This window comes from Littorina saxatilis, linkage group LG5, assembly GCF_037325665.1.
Source record: "Littorina saxatilis isolate snail1 linkage group LG5, US_GU_Lsax_2.0, whole genome shotgun sequence".
In the NCBI taxonomy this organism is placed as follows: domain Eukaryota; kingdom Metazoa; phylum Mollusca; class Gastropoda; order Littorinimorpha; family Littorinidae; genus Littorina; species Littorina saxatilis.
In genome coordinates, this window is record NC_090249.1 from 4711962 (window position 1) to 4739254 (window position 27293).

A 27293-nucleotide genomic window follows, 5' to 3' on the forward strand; every position below is an offset into this window, starting at 1 on the left:
AACCCTGAAAATACCCAAATTACATTTCATCAAAGTTCTCTACAACTCTAAAAATTACATTCACAGTGCAAATTAAAAGCGTTGCAAATGGAGCCTTCATTATGCATGAAAAGTTGAAAAGAACGTCAATCAATACAAAACGGCTGGCTGGCAAATAGGTGATCTAACTTGCTCATTAGAAAGTTATTGTAGGTGGCGTGGACGAAATAGCAAAGTATTGTTGAGAGCATTGGGGCCGGACTCAGAGCGCGGCTTAACACCCAGGAAAAATCAATAGCTGGGGAGGTTTAGGGTTACTATTCAACGGGATCACTCGATACAGTCTGCAAATAGTAAACGTTACGTTGTGCCATAGCACCCCTGGGGTTTACATGGAATTTAACATTTAGAGATACTGTGCCCTAGCTCCTTCCCTGTAAACCATTGTGCCAGCCACCACACCCTGTTCAAAATTGTAAATTGGGTAAGAGTTATAGAGATACTGTGCCCTCCTTCTCTGTAAACCACTGTGCCAGCCACCACACCCTGTTCAAACTTTTAAATTGGGCAAGAGTATTCTTCCACTTGGACTCATAGCAAAAATCTACAGCCTCTTTATCGACAGCCAGCCTCTTTTCTTTGCAGGGCAGTTATTTTCTAAAGCATTTATTTCACGGACTGATATACACGTCAGTTACAAAATTAATTCTTTCAAAAATTCCAACTTTTCTTTATTTGGTGTTTAACGTCGTTTTCAACCACGAAGGTTATATCGCGACGGGGAAAGGGGGGAGATGGGATAGAGCCACTTGTCAATTGTTTCTTGTTCACAAAAGCACTAATCAAAAATTTGCTCCAGGGGCTTGCAATGTAGTACAATGTATTTATTACCTTACTGGTAGAATGCAAGTTTCCAGGACTTAACATTTCTTACATACTGCTTAACTAAAATCTTTAAAAAAAATTGACTATATTCTGATCTGCACAGAAATGCCCCAGGCTGCAGAGTTTTGGTTTAAGTCCAAGTGGAAAAAGTTGCACCGTGTAAAAGGTTGGACAGATGTGTACATGCAGTATCAAAAAACAAGAAAGGTAGGTCGTTGGAACGTTTGTTATTGACAAAACAAATTTGATTCATTCGCTCGGCTTCCTGACGAGTGGACGTAAACTGATAGAACTATCAAGATAAGTTTTGTGTGAATATTTGTTTGTCTGTTCACTTAAAAGACCGTTGGGTCAAAATATCTGTGAATGTATTGTTTTGCCAATAACAAACGTTCCAACAACCTACCTTTCTTGTTTTTTGATTCTGAATTTTGGAACGTTGGCAGTCTCTTTGTTTTTGGATTTGTACATGTAGTAGTTTACACGCGATGGAATTGGAAGGAACTATATTTCTACTGTGTAGGCTTACCATGGGTGACTCAGTTTGTATTCAACTAATTCTCACTGAGCTTGTAGCCCATTGAACAAACTCATGCCTGAAAATTGCAGATGTGGGGTTGTATCTCTGTCCTACTAAAATCATTAAGCTATTTGTTTGACAAGCACACAAAACGACTGCAGGGAGAAACACCTTAAGCGCACCCCTGGTGTGCTATTGAGCACAGAGCTAAATGGGGTCTGACATTTGTTATCAATGCCATCAAGCTCAATTTAACCTTGCAATTTTTAGACTCGAAATGTGATGATCACCTGGGGGTTGAAAAAATGAATAAATTAAATATATAATTATATAACATCCACGGCTGCCAATGTCGTGGTCTCAATGTACAGGTATTTTTGTAATTTGGTGTTTTAGTGACGGGAATGATAAATTAGGGCCTGATATGCCCATTTTGAAATCTAGTCAACCCGTACACTAAAACTTACTTTGTAATTTGGTGTTTTTAGTGACGGGAATGATAAATTAGGGCCTGATATGTCCATTTTGAAATCTAGTCAACCCGTACACTAAAACTTACACCTTGCTATATATATATGTTCTTTGGTTATGATTTTACTGTTGTAGAGCTTTTGCTCTATCAAAAACAGTAGTCGCTGAAAATAAACTTCAGCGACAGAAACATCAATGTTTCGGTGTTATGAATGTGTTTTGAACAAGTGATGAGAACAAGGGTGTGCAAGATGCGTGTAAGTTGTGCATTTAAATTGTGTAATGCGAGTGGCTTGGGGGTGTGTTTCAATAAGCTGTGCTCTGGTCTTTCTCCAAAAAATATTTAGAACATAAATTAATTTATGATAAAATCATAAATAATTATATAGAGAGAGTACTAGTACATGGCTTGCTGTGTTATACTTATACGGTTTACACAAGTAAGTTGTTTATATTGAAATATTTTGAACAAAAGCGAGTATTTCAATATTTGAAAAATGAGTGTTAACCTGGTATCACACAGCAACCCATGTAGCATTCTGTGTATCCTACATTCTGTACTTCTGTGTGCCATTTGCTGCAAACTTACTGAAGTGAAAGCTCCGTCATTTTGAATCGACTCACGTCTTTCCAACTTCAATCGCCATTCATGCTTCCATTCCGACACACAAACTAAAAGTTCTCCAAAGTACTTTGTCTGTGTCAACATTTTAACGTATAACACTCAACATTGTATCAGTTGACTTTTAACATAATGCAACAAAGCATCCACAGAACCAATAATAAAACATAATTTAAAAAAAAAAAAGCATATTCTTGTGCCGAGTTTTGCGTTGAAGTGTTGCTTGCAACTCGACCTCAGTTACATAATCCACACACATGTGAAGGATACAGAAAAATAGAACATGAATGCAGTCTTTCTCATGTATGTAAGATAAACATGTACCGTATACACATTTGTAAATTATACCGGTAAGACGTCATCAAAGGTTGAGTTACGCTTGATGTATGTCATTTAGTAAGTGATGAAAAATATTGTTGGTGAATCCTGCTATATATTATATTGTTTAGCAGGGGAATCAATTATTTTTTAATGGAAAGATCAATACACAAAAATTAGTACCAAACTTAAAACATGCACTTCAATTGAAAAGTTAGTTCTTCATTATAACAACAGACCAACAAAAGGCAGGGCTGGAAGTTACAGATAACCGATTCCTGTTGAAATGGTTGTCCAGGAACTGTCATACACACTTATTCTTATCACCACTACAACCTAACAAAACCCAACTCTATGTGACTTAGCTGCAAGTGGACTGGGTGGCCGAGTGGTAACGCACTTGCGCTCGGAAGCGAGAGGTTGCGAGTTCGACCCTGGGTCAGGGCGTTAGCAATTTTCTCCCCCCTTTCCTAACCTAGGTGGTGGGTTCAAGTGCTAGTCTTTCGGATGAGACGAAAAACCGAGGTCCCTTCGTGTACACTACATTGGGGTGTGCACGTTAAAGATCCCACAATTGACAAAAGGGTCTTTCCTGGCAAAATTGTATAGGCATAGATAAAAATGTCCACCAAAATACCCGTGTGACTTGGAATAATAGGTCGTGAAAAGTAGGATATGCGCCCAAATGGCTGCGATCTGCTGACCGATGTGAATGCGTGATGTATTGTGTAAAAAAAATTATATCTCACACGGCATAAATTAATCCCTGCGCCTTGAATATGTGCGCAATATAAATTGCATAAAATTAAAATAAAAAAATAAATCCCTGCGCTTAGAACTGTACCCACGGAATATGCGCGATATAAGCCTCATATTGATTGATTGATTGATTGATTGATTGATTGATTGATTGATTGACTATCACGTAAAACTGAAAGACGCCGCACTTAGATACGTGACTTACATTTTCAGGCATATGCGGATTAGTTCAGCATCAATGCAACCTTTTTTGTCAAACACTTATAACAATGAGTTCTACATGTACTTTCTGATGTTTTACAATCAATCTATAATGCTTGCTACAAACAGTCTAACAACTTTCTCTTGGTTGGATATTTGCAGTCTTGAAGTCTTCAATCAATCAGTGCCACCGTTATCTTCAATCAACTTTGAGGCCATTCAAACCCACATGCAATACTGGTCTTTTGACATGGCAACATTTAAATAACCATCATTTTGTAAAATTTACAGGATTGTCAAATAAAGATGCACATCAAGCTCAAAGAGAGTCAAATATAGAACCAGAAACTGTAACAGAACATCAATAACTGAGAGTGCACGACATGCAACAAGCACAGTAACAACTGAAAACAGCAGAACAATTAAGAAGTGAACACAGGTCGAACTTTATTGCAGAACCAAAAACTTTAACATGTCAATCCACAGAGAGCATAAACGACTTGAAAAAGTCAAAAGACGACCATGAATGCAGAGTGCGTGGGCAAGCAGGCAAACAGAAGTGCATGAACACTGGAACTGAAAGTGGCATGATGGAAACGTGTCAAACAGAAGTGCATGAACACTGAAACTGAAAGTGGCATGATGGAAACGTGTCAAACAGAAGTGCATGAACACTGAAACTGAAAGTGGCATGATGGAAACGTGTCAAACAGAAGTGAACACTGAAACTGAAAGTGACACGATGGAAAATCATGTCAAACAGAACTTGTGAACACTGAAACTGAAAGTGACATGATAGAAACGTGTCAAACAGAACTGAACACTGAAACAGAAAGAGACATGATGGAAACGTGTCAAACAGAACTGAACACTGAAACTGAAAGTGACATGATTGAAACATGTCAAACAGAATGAACACTGAAAGTGAATAGGATGGAATCAAGTTAAATGTAGTCAAACAGAAGTGAACACTGAAAGTGAACACGACCCAAGCAGAAGTACATGGTGAACACAAGGGAAAAGACATGCAAACGGGAAGCCATTGCTACAAGGCCTGGTACCTGCACAAGGCCGTCCTGCCTCATTGCCCAACGCTAGCCAGCACAGATGTGTGGGGACAACCAAAGTGATGACAGAAGTCAGGCAGGCAGGCAGGCAGGCAATACGTAACGCACGGACGGAACGATGAACTGATGAGTGTAAATGTCAAGGTGCAGCTGACACGTACAGACAGGTGTGACCACTGGGACCTACACAGAACAGCAAGGCAGAGCACAGGTGATACATGGGGACAGTACCCAGAGTGCACTCCAATCCAACGCCACCACTACCCAGACACTACTACATTTACACTATGACAATCTCGACTTACTTTGTGAACGGGAGAAGCTGTTTCTTCACGGTCCTTTTGCAGTGTCCAAGTCAGTAGCGCTGAGTCTCCAAGCGTCAGACAGTCAATTTCATGCAGTCAACAGGAATGATGGATTGTCTAGATTTGCAAGGCGATCTTTGCAGTGCAGACTCCTCAGTCCAAAGCAGTGTCAGGCAATCAATCGCTAGGCAAGTTAAGCCTCCTGTGGAAGAAACCAGCACAAAAAAAGCATAACACTAACGGCCATTCAAGTCCTGAGTGGACAAACAACAAAAAGAACATGACAGCAATTCAAATCCTGAGCGAACAAACAGTAAAAAAAACACAACAGCCATGCAAATCCTGAATGGACAAAGTCAATATTTGCACGGCTCAGGCAGGATCAGAAGCCACGCGCATCGAAAGTGTTTTCCACATCAAGCTAGGCCAAGATTTCCCTCAGTTGACGGGCAAATTGGAAATGAGCTGGCACGCACCACAGAAGCAAGAAAAGGGGCTGGTAGCGAGAGAAGTGTTAACCACCCGCATGCCATAAAAGCTCTTTGCATCCCCTGTGTCTTGATAGATTCAGCTGTGCTAGGCCAGACAAACGGCTACATCAATATTACATCAATAACGGCTGGACAGAATTTCTTATCGGACCTGTTCTTTGTTGATTCTACTGAGAGATCTTGAAAATACATTTTTTACTCTCTCGGTCTCACATTCCATTGTGCACTGCACGTGGTGGATCAGTTTTCAGGCACAAGAAAGAAACGTATTCCAGCAAACAATTAACAGCCTTGTTTTAAATTCACAGATTCAACTGTTTCTGGCACACCCTAATTTATCACCAGACTTTAGTTACAGTTACACAGAGTTCTGCATAATTACAAGTGGGTCGTTGCGCGCATGAAATCTTGCTGAAATATTAACTCCTTGCTTAGAGTCACAGCCACAGGATCCGGTTAGGCTTCAATTATAGGTCTACTCTCACCTCAATAACCATTAGGGGAAATGAAAAGCTTGGTATGCAGACAAGTAGGTCAATGTGTGCAGGTACACTAGCTGACATTACGCTTAGGTTTTTGTCCGGTGGCTCAGTCAAAACATCACTTATTTTACAAATCAATTGCAGGGGCTGAAATGGAAAGATTGTGTTGTGGACTTCTACATATATAATCAAAAGCGGGTGGCTGTGTGCAGCAGTCTTGTTGACATGCAATTACTCTCAGCTTGGTGTCTATAAGGACTCAGTCAAGACTTCTTTTATCCATCTATTTTTAATACTTCACTTTTTCACTTCACTAGTGACACTCTCACAACTCAAAGGGCTAAGAAAAAAAAGCTTGTGTTGTAGACTTCTGCAACATAACATGTGGGTAACTTACACATGTACACTTGTTGACACTCAGACGAAAAAGGGGCCTTGTATTTGTAAAGAATTCACTTTATTTGCCTTTTCATCATCTCAGAAAGCATTCACTGCAAGTGCACAGGGTTGAATTGAAATTTAAAAAACTTAAAACATGTAAGCTGTCTGTAAATTGCTGTTGTTGGCTGCATGGACACAAGTACAGTGGAACCCCTCTTTTAAACCTCCAAAAATGGGAGAAAATCAGGTCTTAAAACTGAGGCATTTCTTTTTCTTTATTTGGTGTTTAACGTCGTTTTCAACCACGAAGGTTATATCGCGACAGGGAAAGGGGGGGGGGGGGGGGGGGGAGGGGGGGAGATGGGATAGAGCCACTTGTTAATTGTTTCTTGGTCACAAAAGCACTAATCAAACAAGAAGAGCAAACGCTCGATCGAGTCACTTTCGCAGTTCTGAATATTATATGAGGCATCAGATGGACAGGAAGAAATTGCTATTCACAACACAATGAGTCACGTTCACATAAAATTTGAGCCCGGTCACTTTTATAGTTTCCGAGAAAAGCCCAACGTTAAGTTGTGTGTTGCCGAACAGAAAAGGCTAGTTATCTCCCTTGTTTTTCTGATAACGTTCGTAAAAGGCTACAGATGTAAATACTTTGATGTAAAGAATAATCCTACAAAGTTTCAATCACATCCGATGAACTTTGTCAAAGATATAAAATGTCTAATTTTTCCTTTGACGCTGACCTGTGACCTTGAAAAAGGTCAAAGGTCAACAAAACCATCGTTAAAGTGTAGAGGTCATTGGAGGTCACGACTAAACAAAATATGAGCCCGATCGCTTTGATAGTTTCCGAGAAAAGTCCAACGTTAAGGTGGTGTCTACGGACGGCCGGCCGGACGGCCGGACGGCCGGCCGGACAGACTAACACTGACCGATTACATAGAGTCACTTTTTCTCAAGTGACTCAAAAATTGCTCCAGGGGCTTGCAACGTAGTACAATATAATTTATTACCTTACTGGGAGAATGCAAGTTTCCAGTACAAAGGACTTAACATTTCTTACATACTGCTTGACTAAAATCTTTAGGCCAAAAAAAAAAATAGGTGTGGTTACGGTAACATAGCCAAAAAAAATAGGGTAGGTAGGTAGGCAATCACTTTTGTTTTTTTTTTAACTTTTTTTTCTAATGTGTACAAATTAAACCTACTTGACAGGGAAATAAGTGTGCGACACGGGCGCTTTCGCTTTCATTGCGTTTTTTGCACTCGTTTTTTTTTTTTTTTTGACAAATGTAATAAAAAGTTATAGGATCGGCCCCTAAAAATAGGGTAGGTCGGGTTACCGTAACCACACCTTTTTTTTTTTTAGGCCTTACAAACATAAATGACTACATTCTATACAAAGGTAAAAGGAGAAACAGAATCCGTTAGTCGCCTCTTACGACATGCTGGGGAGCATCGGGTAAATTCTTCCCCCTAACCCGCGGGGGGTAAAAATGAGGCATTCTTAAAATGAGGGTAAATGAAATGCACAGAGATTATGAACAAAAAAAGACTAAACAAGAGGCGAAGCCTTCAAGGCTCACGTAAGAAATCGACAAACAGTAACACAAACTCAATCACTCCGTCACACACACACACACACACAGACACACACACACACACAGACACACACACACACAGACACACACACACACACACACAGAAAGAGCATAGGTGAAACTGTGCAAGAAAGCGAGACACTAGATCTAGATCTGTCTGTCTGCATGTAGCCTACTTACAGGGACACGACTGCCAACTAGTCTCGGCCCGCTCAAAAAAACAATGACCGAGACTTTCAGTAATTCCTTCGCGTGACGTCAAACCCTCTTACGTCATAATGTGACGTCTTCAAATGTTACAGTTTCTACCACATACATACATACGCACAGACAGACAAAAGTTAGCATCGTGAGCCAAAAACCAGGGTCGTAAAATGGAGGAAGTCTTATATTGGGGGGTTCCACTGTACCTGCAATGAAAGGACACCCTCAGGACTAACTGATAGTGTTCCTATATATTGCAGGTGGGCTAGCTGTCGTGACACTTGACAGGTATATTTTTGTTATAGAGACAAATGGAGGTGTCCTTTATTGGGAAGTGACCTAATATAGGAGGGGCCTCACATTGCAGGCACTACTCCACTGCATCTGTGTTTTTTTCTGTTTTGTGTCTCCTTCATTTTGCATCTACATGTTTATGAAAATGTCCACCTTCAATCTCTACCACCCGCTAGTACGTATCAGCATACGTCTGTTATTGTCACTGTGTGTCTCAGTGTCACTGTCAGTGTCAGCAAATCTGGAGGGGAGCATCTCGTTACTCCCCCGTATCGTTACTCCCCTGGCTCGTTACTCCCCCGTATTGCTACTCCCCCGGCTCGTTACTCCCCCGGGGGAGTACGGCTCGTTACTCCCCCGGCTCGTTACTCCCCCGTGCCTTTTTATTACACTTAAGTAATGCAGTTATTACTTAATTGAATTTTCAAAAGAGAGAGAGAGAGAGAGAGAGAGAGAGAGAGAGAGAGAGAGAGAGAGCATGTTTAAGGAACTTACAACTGTCAGATCTGCCTGTACATTCGTGTACAGTACATCTTTGAAAAAAAAGTATATATTTTAAGCAGAAGAGATACGGGGGAGTAACGAGATGCTCAGCTTGTTACTCCCCCGTATCGCCACTCCCCCGGCTCGTTATTTCCCCGGCTTGTTACTTCCCCGTATAGCTACTCCCCCGGCTCGTTACTCCCCCGTACACAGAAAATGGATAACCCTGTGATAGTAAGTTAGCATGAAATATTGTTTTTCCGGAGAAATTGTCTGGATAAACAAACAAAGAAACAAACAAAACAGCTGGACAGGGCGGGGGGGGGGGGGGGAACAATATTTTATGCCAACTTACTATCACAGGGTTATCCAGTCATTTTCTGTGTACGGGGGAGTAACGAGCCGGGGGAGTAGCGATACGAGGGAGTAACGAGCTGATCCCATCTGGAGTACCCATAATAAACCTTTTCGGTATCTGAGCAGCTCTCACGAGACATGCTCTTTGTTATGCTTTGAACATCACGAGAACTTCGAACCTTGGCTTGTGCAGCTCGCACGAGATTGCTGTACCACATGCTTTGCTATGCTCTGAAGTTTGCGAGAGATTTCGAGAGCTTGGAATACCGATAGGGTCTATTATGTTGATGTAATATGCTGTGCAGTATTATGTGACAAAATGATTGGATAGGTCTTACAAAAATAGTTTGTATCCTCGTGTGTTTGTGTGTGAGCGCGCGCGCGTGTGTGCGTCCAAGATGTTGCATCACTTCACTGTTGACACTAAAAGGTAAAATGCAAATGAGATCGAGACTGCTAATCTCTCTATGTACGCAGTTGTAGGTTCATGCGTCACATCGACTACATAACATGTATTCTCGCAGCTGTAACCCATTAGATACAACACATCATTTGAGTTTTAGAAGTCAATTCTAATTGCTCAAGAGTAAACGAGTTCGGCCATGCAGATATCTAGACACGTGTTTGCTTGGCCTGCGTGGAAAACAACTGATCCTGATGACCAACACTACACAACACGCTCATGAGCAATGCATACATCTCTAAAAATAGAATAAAAATAGCAACGCTACTAGTATGGCATTTTCAACAACGTTTATCAATGATTCCCATTGTTATTAATTCATTATTCGCCACTAATTGCTGTTTTCCCCTGTTTCCCCCTTGTCGCGCGGCCTCCCGTCTTGTAAACAAGCTTTGGAGCAGACGCCCGACAGTCACAGTCCATCCGTATGGGAAATGAGAAAATTCATCCAACCGGTCACAGAAAAAACTATCTACATTGAGCGCTTCGAGTCTACATTCAAACCAAACGTCGAAGTAGCTGTGAAATGAGCAAAACCCAAAGCTAATGCGCCATAAAATAATATAAATTGAAACACTGAAAAACGCACGCCATCTTACCTTTGCTGCCAGTCAAGATCGATTGGAGGAAAATGCCCGGATGCTTATCATAACAGGAGGGCGGGGGTAAAGTTGGTGGGGGGTATTGCTAAAAAATGTTCACAACGAAACAGCCCGTCGAGTTCAGGTTAAATTAGACACGCTCTGTCAGCGAAGCGTGTCCTTGTTTCACAGGCGAAAGAAAATGAATTGTTGCCTGCCGCGCTTTGACTTTGTCAAGTCAGCAAGTAAAACTGACTGCCTCAAAAGTCAAATGTCAAATGACAGCCTCGGCCCGTCTTCTCTTTCTTTTTCTCCGTTTGAAGTTTGAGAAAGAGCAAGACAGCTTTCAGTTTGAGCAAATGATATTGTTAATCAGCTAAACCAGTTGATAATGAAATAGTGAAACAACAGTTAACAAAACAAACACCCACCTGATTCCTCGCAGACTGCAGTGGGAGCTGTCTCGTCACAGGCGCCAGAAATATTCCACTGATCCGGATTGTTACACCGGCATCAATATGATGAGTCTGGTGAAATGTGGGTAATACGTACAGTATATGGAGGTCAGGAATCTCTGACGTAAATTGTTTAAGGTGGTAGCTGCAAAACCGTTGGTGAAAATAATATTTATATCCATTTTATGACCCAAACTTCAACTGAGACCTTTACATTTGTCAAATTTTCAAAACTGTAGCTTCAAAATGTTGGAGAAATTAATAATGTTTGATTATGACCCAAACTCAACTCCTCTGTGACATAATTAAGGCTATCAAACCTAATTAAGTAGTGTGTAAAGTTTCAACCAGTCATGCAAAACTCACTGTGGAATAAAAAGAGTATTTTCCCTTTGATCTTAGCCCGGCACTTGTGTTGCTAGTTCAGTAGTTGCAAACAGGCACAATGCTGCACACATCCCCATCTTCATCACTTTCATCTGTACATAACCACCAAAGCCCAAGGTGATGGTAAGATTTAAATCATTTATTATCTTTGCAAATACATAGAATTACAGTGATATATAAAATCATATGTGAATCTGAATGTAAATGATCATTTGAAACTATTACAGAACACATAATGTACTCCTGAAGTGGGGACATTATCAATAAATCCAAGTAAACATACCTTACAAACACTCACAACGTTCTTGCACCAACAGTGTCAATAAGAACAAAAGTTGAAGTATTCTGTCTGCCTTCACAAAACTGGCCTATAGAAGTTAGAACAGAAAGAATAGCTCAGCGTGTTTTTAATAGTGTGTGTGCGTGTGTGTGTGAAAACATGCATGTGTTTTCCAGTGTAAAAAAAAGTGTACACTACTACTACTAGAAAAACCACAAGTGGGACAAAATCTGACATAACTGAAAGCACACCACAAAACACTCAACGTAAGGCACAGATATCTGCTAAATTATTACTCTATAATTAAAATCATAATGCAGGTACTCGCTGATGTATAGTTACACACACACACACACATACGTACAGTGTCTGTAAGAATGACAACACCGACATAATTATCTACAAAAAATTACAAACAAGAAAAACAAAAACAAAAAAACAAACTTCGACTCTGGAGAATAACTAATATTGTCAGTAAAGTACTGGTGTCACATGACTGATGTGAACCAGTTGATTGGCTAATGGCGATGCGCTAAAACTGTTAGCGTACTCCAAGTTTTCCACAGAGCGTATTCTTCCGCCCTTTGCCTAAGCGAGAGTGTACCCTCATCCTCAGAATTAATTAATGACATGTAGCTTATATTCTCCACATTATACCAATGATTATGACCATAAATTTCCTGCTTCTCAATTACAGCAGAAGTGGGTTTTTTTCTGACAGATTGCATGTGCCTGTGCCACAGTTGCCACTGATCTAACAATAGAACCCGCTGTGTCTAATTTTTTAGTTTCGACTTGAGAAGATTCCTCTCATAATTATGCCATGTTAGGGGCATGTAGCTTATTATCCACATTACCAAATGATGAGTTAGTATACAATTCCCAGCAGCTAACAGAAAACACAAGTGTTATTCCGATAACCTAGCAGCTAGATCAGACTACACTGAAATACGACTGCATCTGTTCAGTAAATGAATGTTTTCCGAATTATTATTTCAAGGCAAGAACAATGGGAATCGAAAACGTGTAGGGTTTAGAACGTTCTTACCATAAATATATGACTTATTACCAGCCTGCCTCATGCGTGCAGACTCAGTGCAACGTGACGAGCAATTTTTGTTTTTGAAATGAGACTCAGTGCAGTGGTTCGATTGCCATAGCCTAGCAGACGACATAAATCCCGCTCAGCAAATTTAATTAACATGTTGGGCAAATGTGAACGATAAAACGATGGGGATATAATACGTGTAGGGTTCAGAGCATTCTTACCGTTCATATTTAGTACCAGACTCCCGATGAGTGAAGATACCACACGAGAAACATGCCACATTTATTTTGAAAATGTGCTTTCCGTCGACCTTGGCAAGGGGCAAAACTCTGCACAGTCAATCTGCCGAAGCTCGATGAAGGTTTTGAATCGCAAATAACTAAGAGCACAGTCCTTTCTCCGAGTTTAAATGAGGTCTCTATGAAAGATCATCACTTTTTAGCTTAACGCTACACTGGAATTTACCAACAGAAATTAAAACAAGAGTTTGCGTGTGACGAAAGCACGACACACTTGAGACAGCCCACACAAAAGTAGATCTGACACAAACCTGACCACACAGTTACGCCTATCCAAATGCGCGTTGCAAAATGTGCGCTTTGAATCTTCTTTTTTATCTGGCGGTACTGACAATATCGTTTTTGAAACAATTCCAGTGCACTAAGGGATTTATAGAGCAAATCTCGAAAATAATTATTGAACTCAGTGCTATGCGCTTCGTTCAATAATGAATTTTCTCCATTTGCTCTATAAATCCCTTAGTGCACTGGGATGTCTCAATAACTTAAATTGTATGATTGTCACCAGTAACTTCAGCATTTCACCCTCCCCCCCTTCGCAAATAGTGAGTGTAGTATTTCTTACTTGAATAAAATGTTGGTCTCTTCAAATGTTGAAGCAAGCTCACCCTAACGTCCATTTCGCACAGGCAAGACAAGCTAGAAAAGTAGCAGCTTGTTTGGCCAATACGTGAGAGTCTAGAAAAAATCATGCTTTTGCAAGGCAAGAATTAAAACGATTGGTTTTGGAAAGAGTAGCCGGTGAACAGCCAACAGATTGCCAGCAGTGCAGCTGCCATGATTACACACACACCAGCATCTCCCAAAAGAGGCTTGCCTATTCTTGCCAAATCCCAGCCTTCCCTGCCGCAAGCCAAACATCCTTTTACACAGCTGTACTCACCAAAACCTTGCCATCTTGCCGTGTAGAAACCAGGGATCGTATATTATCCTACTTGCAGCTTCAGATTTCATGACCGGAAGCTTGAATCACTTTGTAACCAAGATTTGAGAAGGAAGAAGGGTCCTCTCAGAGTAAAAATAATTTTTTTATGTGAAGATATATGAAAAAGAGTGCAGTTTAAATTGTTTTGTGCTTGACGGGAGAAAAGCTTCACAATTAAGTTAAAAAACCCAGCGATGAAAGCACAGTGCACAGTGAGCGGTATACAGGCATGCACACTAAAATTCAAGTCATCTTAATCTTTTATTCATACCATTCTCAGGAGTTGGTCATTGTCTGAAGAAAGGAATTATTTTGCAATCGTTTCTGTGCTATGCATTCTACATCCTTAAAATCAGTCGGCATAGCTCCTTTCACAAAACCATGTTTAAGTAGTAAAAGGCAAAAGTGTCTATACTTGAGAGAAGCTTAAAAACACGAAACACAAGATTCAAAGATTGCATTAAAAAACAGAAAAAAAGGTGGGTGACGCAAACAAGGTTTAATGAACAAAAATTAAAATAGCAGCGTTACAGCTACTTCAATATATTCCATTTCAACAAGTGCAGTTTTTACAAGACATGTAACTGAATGGAATACATACAGTTTGGTATGTACAGTACATTACAAATGTGTGGAATAACATACACAATTACACATTTTCATCAACATCATCAATATTGCACATTGTTTTTAATAATAATACAAAGACTGCTTCTCAGCACGAAACGATTCCCTGACTAAGATGTGAAAGGAATTTTAATGACAAGTTTGATTTTAAGCATGCTGACAAAACAATTCAAATGTATCAACAGTGGAATATACATTAATTCCTTCCTATGGAAACGATCACGTCAGCTGTCGACCATCTGGCCAGGTTTTCATGCGGAACATCATTATTCCACTTGAAAACATACCCAGAATCAACAACATGGCTGCATTCTGTAATGATGAATTAATGTTGCACGTCAACACTAGTGTCAGTGACAACATTATTTCAACAAAACATTGCCACTGGGCACAGGAAGCTGTTGATTTTTGTTATGTGTACAAGTTGAAGAATGCTCTTATCTCATGTTTAAAAGCCTGGAAAGCTCTGTGGTGGCTGGCATGATAGGTTACACAGGAAGAAAAGGGTATACCTCTCACATAAGAACGTAAACCAAAATTGTTAACGTGCTTTTGTGCTTTCTGTGGTCATACAAAAATCCTTCTCTTGTCAAAGGCCACTTGAAGTAAGAGGGATTTGTTAGCAAGTGCTGTTTGGAAGATTCTGACATAGCCATAGCCACATTTTTTTTTGCCATCACCTCTTCTCCTTGCAAGTCTAAGCAGTAACAAAGTTCTATTTTATATAGAAAAACATAAAATCAAAAACAAAATGGCTTCATAGTGAGCAGGGGTAAGGTAAGAGTGAGGAAAAAAGTTAAATATTTTATAAAGCAAGCACATTCTTCGAACAGACGAGGAAGCAACAACATAACACCCGGCTTTAGTTTAAGGACAGATATACAGTGAAACCCCTCGTTTAGGACCACCCCCACCCCCCAAATTTAAGGCTTCCCGATTCTTAAGACCTTGAATTTCCCAGATTTTTTGGGGGTCTTAAAATGGGGGTTCCACTGTACCTACAATGCAATAAAAGGTATTCAGATTAATATTTTTCCAATATTTCGCACGTAAAAGAATTCGGCACAAATACCATGTTGACATGACTGTAAGCATACATAAACACAAACACTCGTACATTCCACTCACCCCCCATTCTCTTAATCACAATCACAGTTTACTTGCCAGAACTCACGTTTGGCACATTACAATTTCATACAGATGTACACCTTCATGTGACCTCATTAATCCCTTTCTACCACAGCTGCGTTCTACTAACGTCAACTATCCCCCCAATTCTTGAACATGAAATTTGTTTAAAAGGTGCTGGCACATAAACTGTTTCTGTTCAAAGGTGCTGGCACCTAGGCTGTTTCATCTGAAACCAACTGTTTCAGCAAAGTTAAGTATGGCTAAGATAACATGCCATGTTTGACACTGGTTTGTGAGGGTGTGACTCAACCAGACATTGAAACGGTCAGAGCCTTAAAGGTTCCTTCCTTCCCTGAAATTAGCTCAGTCGGTAGCGGCGCTGGCTTCAAAACCAGTTGTCGCTATCGGCATTGGGTCGATCCCCATGTTCGGCGAGATATTTATTTCCCAGTCAACTTTGTGCAGACTCTCCTCGGTGTCCGAACACGCATGTGCACGATAAAGAACCCAAGTTCACAGCAAAAGGGCTTGGAAACATGAATACACGCATGCAGGAGAAAGAACAAAAAAGGGTAGCGCCGTATACTGTATGGCAGCTCGCTTTCCCCATGGAGAAAGCAGCCCGAGTTCTCATGAGGGTAACCTCACAGGACTTTGAAATCTTATCCTTTAAACATCTTGTACACCACCACAGATCTGTACAGGGCTAAGGTGCACGCAGCCAAACTGTGTCCCACAGCCGCAAGGTCTAACCAATGAATCCGACCCCGCAACCCTTCATGCACCTCAGACGCCTACATGGGATGGGAGCATCCTTTACCTTCAACTAACACCCAAAATCTACTAATGTGCGGAGTGGGAATTTTTTGCTGAATCAATTTCGTAACTGAAACCTATGTAAATCTGCAAAATTAATTTAGCAAAAAAATTCCCCCTCTGAACAGGTCGCAGCCAGGCTATTTATATTAAGCATGTCTTCAAGTTGAAGAATGCTGTTGTCAAGCGTAAAAGCCTGGGCACATCTCTGGTGATGAACATGATTACTTTCACGAGAATTTTTGTTTGTTTGTTTATTTGTTGCTTAACGTCCAGCCGACTACGCAGAGCCATATTAGGACGAGGAAGGGGGGGATGAAGGGGGCCACTTGTCAAGCGATTCCTGTTTACAAATGCACTAACCCATTACTTGTGTCCCAGCAGGCTTTAGTAAAACTAAATTAATACCTACTGGAAGATTACCAGTTTCCAGTATGTTAAAATAGGCTTAACCTATCTACTGCTGGACTTACATCAGAACACTAACAGATTAAACTATACATGAATCGCGAGACAAGCAGCAAGAGAAGAGATTTTTGGAAAAAATACAGGTGAATGAGCAAGAAGGCAGAAAAAAGAAAAGAATTCATGAAGAAAAAGAGGGCATGACAGGAAAGAGGAACCAAAAATCTACCTAACAGCAAACTAGAAAGCTCCTGCGGTTCCAAAAACAGGAGGGGCTTTTAATTTCATAACCGCAGTGCCCCACTGCGGGATTCACGAGAATGCATGCACTGTGAAGAGGGAAGCAAGCTGAAGTACAGCTGTGAACTAAGGCCGCACAGCTCACGAGGAAGTACAGACAGGCATTCAAGACACAACGAACCCAAGCCAATGTAGTAAATAGTAATAGTAAGCAACAGCAGGGTATTTTACAAAATGGCACATGGACATAACAGCATGTGAATTGCATATATATACATACATTTTAGCCCTCTTTACAAGTGAAGAATTTTGAGTTCAACACCTAACAAGTACAATAACAGAATAAAAGGGATACAGAGCCTTGCTGTAGCATGTGAATCAAGCGACTGTGAATGGATGTATTTACCTTCCTTGGCATTGCATTGTCTCCCCTCCCACTATTTCCTTATATGCAAATATTATATATATTCCGAAAGTATATATGACAAAGAGCAAAAACAGAAGACAAATAACAATTTTTATCTGGGAAACAAAAGTGTGCATGAGTTCAATCCCCTTAACACTCTCTACAAAATAGTGCACAGTTTTGCAATTTATTGGACCTTGGGATAATGGTCAAACAGCCTTATTTGTGTTGTTGTTCCTGAATCATTGATCTAAGTTTGCAACAACCTGTTGCTACTGTTGCAAAGAGACTAAGGCTAAGTAATCATGAACTGTCAAAGCTTTTTGATTCATCAATCCAACAATTTTGACGGAAGCTAGTGGAATTTTCATCACTTAATTTGACTCAAAACTTAAAGTGGTAGGGCACCAAATAACAGCAGAGATGATGGTGGCACATGCACATGGTTTTCTTTTTCAAAACAAAGAGAACCAGAAATGATCTCCTAGCATTAACAATAAATTAATTACACAAAGCGGAAAATCTTAATGAATCAATGTTTTACCCCCTGATGAAAATTTCTCAAGAGATCAAAAGATTAAATTTTAGGATTGTACATTTGTGCAGATAATGACATGCATTCAGACTCTCCCAAATCCTCCGAAACCATTTAAAAATTAAAATCCAGGCTCCCACCTGGCTTCAATTGCATATATATCTCCACTGTACTGGTAGCAACCTTTGAGTGTAAACTGCCCTTTATGCTAAAAAAAATTTTTTACATACAAATCTCACCACATAACTGCCTAATATCTCCTGACGTAATCTCATCATCTTCTTTTCAGTCTTCAGACAGTGTGACTAGAGTAAACATCTTTTGCAGGAGTGCCCCACACTTAACCATCTTGATCTTAACGTTGTGAATGAATGGTAAAACCTGGACAAAGTTGTAGTGATGTTACGGTGCAGTGTTCTCATGCTAAGGCAGTGAAGAGCCAAACCGCTCCGTTGTGCGAAGAATCACGATGAGTCGTGCACAGAATGATGACAAGTCATCTCTCTGGATGGTCGATGAACCAGTGATGGAAAGTAACGCAATGACTTTGGTCACATGGAAGCAGCCTTCAATTCCCATGGGAACACATCCCCATTTTCAACCAATCACTAATCAGACACCCACCAGCATACAGTGGTACCTGTGATGAAAGGACACCATTATGACCAACCAAATGTGTCCCTACATAACAGGTGTCCTCTCACGACAAGTGTACTTTAGTCAAGTTCAAAGACAAAAGGACAACAGAAGGTGTCCGGTCACGGGAGGGGCCTCACATCACAGGTACCACTGTACTTTTGACACAAGTCTGTCCTCTGCAAAACAGCAGTTCCTGGGTCCTGTGTTTCTCCTGAGGCCATCACAGCATGGTGAACGTTGCAAGTTGCATAGAGACAGGCATGACCATACAGCGAGGAATGGAACTGACGGTGGCCATACTGTGTCAGTGGACCGGTCCGTCAGTTACAGCTGTGTGGCCGCTGCCCTCTTGTCCGGCCCTATCTGTGTGCTGTTGTCATACGTGGGTTACGCTAGGCTCCGGTTCTGCTAGGTACTTGCCTGAAATGAGGGAAAAATGTTAGATAAGAAGTTGCTCATACAAGGCAGTGTCTCTCTCTCCAACCTCTTTTTCAGAGACACACATAAGCCTACATCTGCCAACATACACTCGATGACACCTTTACAACCTACAACTAAACATCATGATGCCTGTACATCCTACAGCTGAACACATACACTCTATGACACCTGTACATCTTACAGCTAAACACATACACTCTATGCCACCTGTACATCTTACAGCTGAACACATACACTCTATGACACCTGTACATCTTACAGCTAAACACATACACTCTATGCCACCTGTACATCTTACAGCTGAACACATACACTCCATGACACCTGTACATCCTACAGCTGAACACATACACTCTATGCCACCTGTACATCCTACAGCTGAACACATACACTCGTTGACACCTGTACATCCTACAGCTGAACACATACACTCTATAACACCTGTACATCAAACAGCTGAACTGATACATTCTATGACACCTGTGAATCTGACAGCTTAACACATACACTCTATGACACCTGTACATCTGACAGAGGAACTAGGAGCAAACGAGAAGAAGAAGAAGAAAGAGGAACTAATACACTCTATGACACCTGTACATCCTACAGCTGAACACATCTATCTATATCTATATACGGCTTGTGTGTGTGTGTCTGTCTGTCTGTGTGTTTGCGATGCACGGCCAAAGTTCTCGATGGATCTGCTTCAAATTTGGTGGGCATATTCAGGTAGACCCCGGACACAATCTGGTCGATGAAAATTTTCAACACGTGCTCTCAGCGCGCAGCGCTGAACCGATTTTGGTTTTTCTGTACATCCATTCCCAGTAACTCTTCCTTATCTTCTCCAGTGTTTTGCGCGTTTATCTCCCTTCCTTCGTGTGGCGTCAATCGCGTACGGTGCGCCACTCACCCGGCGTACGGTGCGCCACTCACCCGGCGTACGGTGCGCCACTCACCCGGCGAAGCCGGGTATTCGGCTCTACTTCTTCCCGGCGAAGCCGGGTATTCATAGAAGCCGGCGAACGCGATCATCCCTGCGAAGCCGGTACCCGGCGAAGCAGGTAATCATCTAGTAAACTACATGTAAATAGAACTTAAATATTCACATGCTTCTTTCTGCACTTTCTGAACACATATTCTAACCATGAACTGAAAGGGCATCAGTGAGTTTAATCAAACGCTGTAGTGATCATTCAAAATTAACAAAAGCAGGAGTCCCTCAAATCATGCCAAAAATCAAACTTGAAAGGTCGGTGAGATGGCATGAGATTCATTTTGTAGCCACTCAAACCTCTGCCAAATCTTACCTGTGCAGAATCGTTTCTTGGTGAGGGATATCCTGTATCCGGGCCCAACCAGCTCAAAGTCAACCCCCGACAGGTTGGCGCCCTCCGCTCCAAACTGCAACATGGTGGTGGCGGGCTTGATGGCACTGCCGCTCTTCAGCTCAAACTTGGCGCGCAGCATGCCCTGCGTCTCCTGCTCGCTCACCTCCGAGATATCGTTCAGCTTCCACGTGGCGCGCTTCGTCTCTGGGTCCCTGCAAGGGGAAAGTCAGTTTGCGTGACTTGTTCTTCACCTTGCTAATCACATGCACACACTCGGCTAATCCTAATTTTCATTGCTGAGAGAGGGGCAGTGCTGGCGATGAAAACAACTTCAACTTCACATAGATGATTTCTAAAGAATATTTCAACCCCCCCCCCCCCCTGTATAATTTGAAAGGGGTGGGGGGTGGGTTCTAAACCAAAAATCTGAATAAAAATTGTATTTTGCAGTAGCTGAGGAAGCTGCAAAGGGGCATTGAAGCAGTGTTGCACTCAGTTGACTCGCACCTGTTTATCAGCTCCAACAACACTTTTACCTACACTGATATCAACATTCTTTTTCAAATCCATACACTGATAATATTTTAAGATTCTTTTTCAAATCCAAAGTGCACATTTCAAAGTGTAATGCAACATTTTGTCAGCAGACATTTGATTTCGGAACAGAATCTGCCATTTGCATTAGCTGAAACGCTTGCTGACACAATGTCGAGAGACTTTCCAATAGAAACTAATTTTCACTTATGCTTTGTTTTCTGTTTGCTAACAATTGCATCAATCTCTTCTCAAAGTGATACAATGTCAAACTTCTCCAACCACAAGAAGAAGAATAAAAATACAACAAGTCGCGTAAGGCGAAATTACAACATTTAGTCAAGCTGTCGAACTAACAGAATGAAACTGAACTCACTGCATTTTTACAGCAAGAGCGTATACTCATAGCATCGTCAATCCACCGCTCGATGCAAAGGCAGTGAAATTGACAAGAAGAGCGGGGTAGTAGTTGCGCTGAGAAGGATAGCACGCTTTTCTTTATCTCTATTCTTTTTAACTTTTTGAGCGTGTTTTTAATCCAAACATATCACATCTATATGTTTTTGGAATCAGGAACCCACAAGGAATAAGATGAAATTGTTTTTAAATCGATTTCGGAAATTTTATTTTAATAATAATTTTTATATTTTTAATTTTCAGAGCTTGTTTTTAATCCGAATATAACATATTTATATGTTTTTGGAATCAGAAAATGATGAAGAATAAGATGAACGTAAATTTGGATCGTTTTAAAAACAAATTATTTTTTTTACAATTTTCAGATTTTTAATGACCAAAGTCATTAATTAATTTTTAAGCCACCAAGCTGAAATGCAATATGGAAGTCCGGCCTTCGTCGAAGATTGCTTGGCCAAAATTTCAATCAATTTGATTGAAAAATGAGGGTGTGACAGTGCCGCCTCAACTTTTACAAAAAGCCGGATATGACGTCATCAAAGGTATTTATCGAAAAAAATGAAAAAACGTCCGGGGATATCATTCCCAGGAGCTCTCATGTCAAATTTCATAAAGATCGGTCCAGTAGTTTGGTCTGAATCGCTCTACACACACACACACACACACACAGACAGACACACACACATACACCACGACCCTCGTCTCGATTCCCCCTCTACGTTAAAACATTTAGTCAAAACTTGACTAAATGTAAAAAGGATCAGATCAGGGCAAAAAGAATTTGCCAGGGACAAACCATTTTCCGTTGAGTGGATGGCTCTGCATCTTAGAAACATCGGCGTCCTGCGGCAAGCTGACGACCACCGCCACGTTTTTGATGGTGGCTGGGGGGACCATGGCGGAGGGGTTGTACTTGTAGTCTAAGCGCCACTCAGCGTACTTCTCTTCACACTTCCAATACACCACCAGCGGCAGTGGGGTGCTCTCCACACCTGGCTTGGCTCTGATCTGATGGGGCAGACACACAATGCTCATAACATGATCTGATGGGGCAGACAGACACACAATGCTCATAACATGATCTGATGGGGCAGACAGACACACAATGCTCATAACATGATCTGATGGGGCAGACAGACACACAATGCTCATGTTATGCACACTTAGGTCACACACGCATACTCGCATGCAGTCTCATGCACCCACACGCACACACACACACACACACACACACACACACACACACACATATCAGACCATGTTTCCATAGTAAGAAATGTTCAGTGAGCAGCGACAGCAGTATTTCAACTGACTCCAACATAGTTCACAAATACTTGAAGACTTAACACCCTACGTCTTCTTTTAGTTCCAGCAAAGGAAACCTGCAAGTTAGATGCATGGCGACGGGAATGCAGAATAAGAAGAAGACAGCTTACAAAGAACACGATTTTGAAATGAATCAAAGGCAGTAGGCCCGAAACGATTGGAGAAAAAAGTAACAGGCTCTATGACAAGAAAGAACTGGGTGGCCGAGTGGTAACGCACTTGCGCTCGGAAGCGAGAGGTTGCGAGTTCGACCCTGGGTCAGGGCGTTAGCAATTTTCTGCCCCCTTTCCTAACCTAGGTGGTGGGTTCAAGTGCTAGTCTTTCAGATGAGACGAAAAACCGAGGTCCCTTCGTGTACACTACATTGGGGTGTGCACGTTAAAGATCCCACGATTGACAAAAGGGTCTTTCCTGGCAAAATTGTATAGGCATAGATAAAAATGTCCACCAAACTACTCGTGCGACTTGGAATAATAGGCCGTGAAAAGTAGGATATGCGCCAAAATGGCTGCGATCTGCTGGCCGATGTGAATGTGTGATGTATTGTGTAAAAAAAATAATTCCATCTCACACGGCATAAATAAATCCCTGCGCCTTGAATATGTGCGCGATATAAATTGCATAAAATAAAAATTTAAAAAAAAATCCCTGCGCTTAGAACTGTACCCACGGAATACGCGCGATATAAGCCTCATATTGATTGATTGATTGAAAGAAAAGTAAAAGCACAGTGTTCTTCCCAGGCCTTATTCTTCAGTCATTCATGTACGCTATTTTGATCTGACACATTGTTGTGGCCCAAGGCCAGTCGAATGTCGATACGCTGGATGCCTTTTGTCTTAAGGTTTGTTCTGGCCAGGACATTTTGACCGATATATATTTTCAATCCAGGTCTAACTGACCTATTGTCCTCGGTGTCTGGGAACAAGACTGCAGGTACTTACCTGGTATCTCAGGATCTCCACGTTGTAGTACGCCGTCTTGCTCTGCTCCCCTTGCTTGCGTAAGTGTTCCCTCAGTGAGCCCATGTCAAACATGTACACCGTGTTCTCCGGGGTGCTCTGCGCCTCGTCTCTGTAACAACATCAAAGGGTTATTAACACTCTTTCTTGCTCTATGAAACAAACAAAAACAAATACGTACACGACTTGCCTTTGTCACTTCCCATTACAGTGGAAGTACCCCCCTTTTAACACCCCTCCCCCTCTCCCCCAAAAGAAGACGTACTCTCTCCCGTTTAAGACGCTCCTCCCTCCCCACCCCACACAAGACTCCCTCCCCCCCCTCCCCCCTCTTCCAACCATCAAGGCAAACAAGTATGCATTCACCCATTCACCATAAAATCAATGTGTCATTTTTACAACTGATCAGTAAGTAAGTCTACACATGGCTTGGCTGTCAAGTGAAATCTTTATCAAGTCAATTCAATTGGTCGGTTCAAAGCCAGAACCAATTAGTCTTTCCAAATTTGATGTGTCACTGATTGGTTACCAATGCCTAAACCCTGCTACAGGTTATAAAAGCCTTCCACTGATAAGAGTTTGGATGTGAAGTACAAGATATGTTGCTTTACAAGATATATTTCACTGATTTCAGTTGAAAATGGTGTTTAAACCACACACAAAAATTGATAAAGCAGCAGTTTAGTTGAAAATTGTGTTCAGGACCACCAAAAAAAGATCTATAAAGCAGCAAAAAGCTTACTTTACTACCAAGCGAGAGTGAACCACAGTCTTCAATTTGGCGATACTGTTTTCACCAAAAAAGATCGATAAAGCAGAAAAAGCTTACTTTAAAACCAAGCCCGAGTGATCCACCGTCTCCAGTTTGGCGACATTTTTCAACCTGAAGGTCAAGGTCGGAGGGTTGGGGTTCTCTGTGAAGACTTTGATGATGCCGATGGGGAAGGACATGTGAAGGACGCCAGTCATGCGCACAGTACACCTGCACCCACAAAACAAAACAACGTGCACACGCAGCTATAGATCAAACCAAGACAATAAAACTCTTTCCGGCTTTCACAGCCAAAACCAAACACCTTCATCTCACTTCTGGAAAAAATGACATTGCGATACATGCAAAAACAAAGATTCACATACTTCAAAAATAAAGATTCACATACTTCAAAAATAAAGATTCACATACTTCAAAAATAAAGATTCACATACTTCAAACATTTTCCAATCAAAATTGGATGAAACAAAAACTCTGTAAATGTTAAATTATGTGTCAGGGGTTACTGTTTCATTACACAAGTCAAAAGCAAAGGTTGCTCAGGTTCAATTAAAGGTAATCAACGGTCAAAAGATTTAGTAACTTCTGGATTTGGCCAGAAATCAAGGAAGAAGGAAAGACTTAGCTTGTTCAATGGAAACCCTCAAAGTCAAACCACCACTCGTCACAAACTTACATACCTGCCAAGCCTTGTAAAGCCTCAAGTGTAGCAATTGAAATTGTTTTTGAATTTTCAGCGCAGCAATTCTCTAAACTTTATTCCCGCATCCGCATTTATGCCATCTTGCACAAGAATAAACATTTTTTAAATAAAGTTTCATAAGAATTAGGAACATAAAATGCCCATAAGAGAGTATCTGCATTGCCACTTTCAGTGTAGACGATGCTTTATCACCCTTTTTGTGACCACTACATGGAGTTGGAAGCAGAAATGACTCACAAAAAGTGTTGCATGCTTGTGATTATATGTTTACGCTTAGCAATCTTTCTTTCTTTCTTTATTTGGTGTTTAACGTCGTTTTCAACCACAAAGGTTATATCGCGACAGGGAAAGGGGGGAGATGGGATAGAGCCACTTGTCAATTGTTTCTTGTTCACAAAAGCACTAATCAAAAATTTGCTCCAGGGGCTTGCAACGTAGTACAATGTACTACCTTACTGGGAGAATGCAAGTTTCCAGTACAAAGGACTTAACATTTCTTACATACTGCTTGACTAAAATCTTTACAAAAATTGACTATATTCTATACAAGAAACACTTAACAAGGGTAAAAAGAGAAACAGAATCCGTTAGTCGCCTCTTACGACATGCTGGGGAGCATCGGTTAAATTCTTCCCCCAAACCCGCGAGGGGTCTTAGCAATCTTTAGCTTGGCGTAGAAATAATAATGATAATGATATCGGAGATTTATAGAGCGCTTTACGTTCTCTAAGCGCTTTACCATGAGAAAAAAAATATGAGAAAAAAAACCCCATACATATACATACAAAGCAAAGCAAAAAAGCAAAACAAAAAAAAGAAGAAATTGCTCTTAAAACTTAACATGCTACGCTGAAAGCATAGCGGTTGGCAGCTCTGAACTTATAACAGTATTTGAGATGAGAGTGGGGTTGGAGTTAGGGAGCAAGCACGCCTTAAATCCTTACTTGGTGGCGTCCGTGCCCTTGAAGTAAGCATTGATGGTGTCTGTGAAGGCCACGGCCAGCGGGATGGTGTCGGACATGCCGATGGTCAGAGGACTTGGGCCGCGGGATGAACCGATGGGCATGGAGGTCGTGCTGAAGGTCGACCCGCTGTCTGACCGCGAGATTGGTGTCGGGCCGTTCTGTGACTTCTGCGACAGAAAAAATTTGCTTCCATAAATAACTTAATTGGACAAATTGTGTGTGTAGACAAGCCTTTCTTTCTTTATTTGGTGTTTAACGTCGTTTTCAACCACGAAGGTTATATCGCGACAGGGAAAGGGGGGGGGGGGGGGGGGGGGGGGGGAGATGGGATAGAGCCACTTGTCAATTGTTTCTTGTTCACAAAAGCACTAATCAAACAAGAGGCGAAGCCTTCAAGGCTCACGTAAGAAATAGACAAACAGTAACACAAACTCAATCACTCCGTCACACATACACACCCACACACACAGTAAGCTTAGGTGACACTGTGCAAGAAAGAGAGACACTAGATCTAGACAAACACTGTACATCTGTCTGTGTCTGCATGTAGCATTGTAGTTTCTTTGAGCCTACTTACAGGGACACGACTGCCAAATAGTCTCGGCCCGCTCAAAATAACAATGACCGAGACCACACACACCACGCGAGAGAGAAAGACTACAGGGAGGCATGCCGTCATGATGCATTAATTGACGTCAAACACTTTTGACCGTGACGTAATCTTATGCGAGCTTTATCCATAGTCTTGGATAACCACTCACACATAGACTCGGAAATGTTAAAGTTTCTACCACAGACATACACACGCACAAACACACACACACACGCACACACACACGCACAAACGCACAAACGCACAGACAGACAAAGTTACGATCGCATAGGCTACACTTCGTGAGCCAAAAATTGCTCCAGGGGCTTGCAACGTAGTACAATATATTACCTTACTGGGAGAATGCAAGTTTCCAGTACAAAGGACTTAACATTTCTTACATACTGCTTGACTAAAATCTTTGCAAACATTGACTATATTCTATACAAGAAACACTTAACAAGGGTAAAAGGAGAAACAGAATCCGTTAGTCGCCTCTTACGACATGCTGGGGAGCATCGGGTAAATTCTTCCCCCTAACCCGCGGGGGGTAGACAAGCCTTATTAGATGTTTTAGGGCAATCTCC

General features: G+C 41.3%; 2 protein-coding genes across 7 annotated transcripts in view; both read right to left on the reverse strand.

Annotated features, from left to right (window-relative positions):
- LOC138966131 (ras-related protein Rab-3) overlaps positions 1-10547 on the reverse strand; it is a 63772-nt gene extending 53225 nt beyond the window's left edge. For 3 of the 4 annotated variants that reach the window (XM_070338251.1, XM_070338249.1, XM_070338250.1), the window contains exons 1-3: positions 10489-10547; positions 5128-5329; positions 4817-5005 (exon numbers count right to left, since the gene is read on the reverse strand). In XM_070338251.1, the coding sequence (XP_070194352.1) occupies positions 4817-4840 (24 nt within the window). In that variant the 5' untranslated portion in view covers positions 4841-5005; positions 5128-5329; positions 10489-10547. The remainder of the gene's footprint in view (positions 1-4816; positions 5006-5127; positions 5330-10488) is intronic. The other variant, XM_070338253.1, reaches the window with a different exon arrangement.
- Positions 10548-11430: 883 nt separating this feature from the next.
- Positions 11431-27293, reverse strand: part of LOC138966120 (F-BAR domain only protein 2-like) — a 62663-nt gene continuing 46800 nt past the window's right edge. For all 3 annotated transcript variants that reach the window (XM_070338229.1, XM_070338227.1, XM_070338228.1), the window contains 6 exons: positions 26094-26281; positions 24504-24656; positions 23657-23786; positions 22183-22394; positions 20415-20647; positions 11431-19083 (listed from right to left, as the gene is read on the reverse strand). In XM_070338229.1, the coding sequence (XP_070194330.1) occupies positions 19040-19083; positions 20415-20647; positions 22183-22394; positions 23657-23786; positions 24504-24656; positions 26094-26281 (960 nt within the window). In that variant the 3' untranslated portion in view covers positions 11431-19039. The remainder of the gene's footprint in view (positions 19084-20414; positions 20648-22182; positions 22395-23656; positions 23787-24503; positions 24657-26093; positions 26282-27293) is intronic.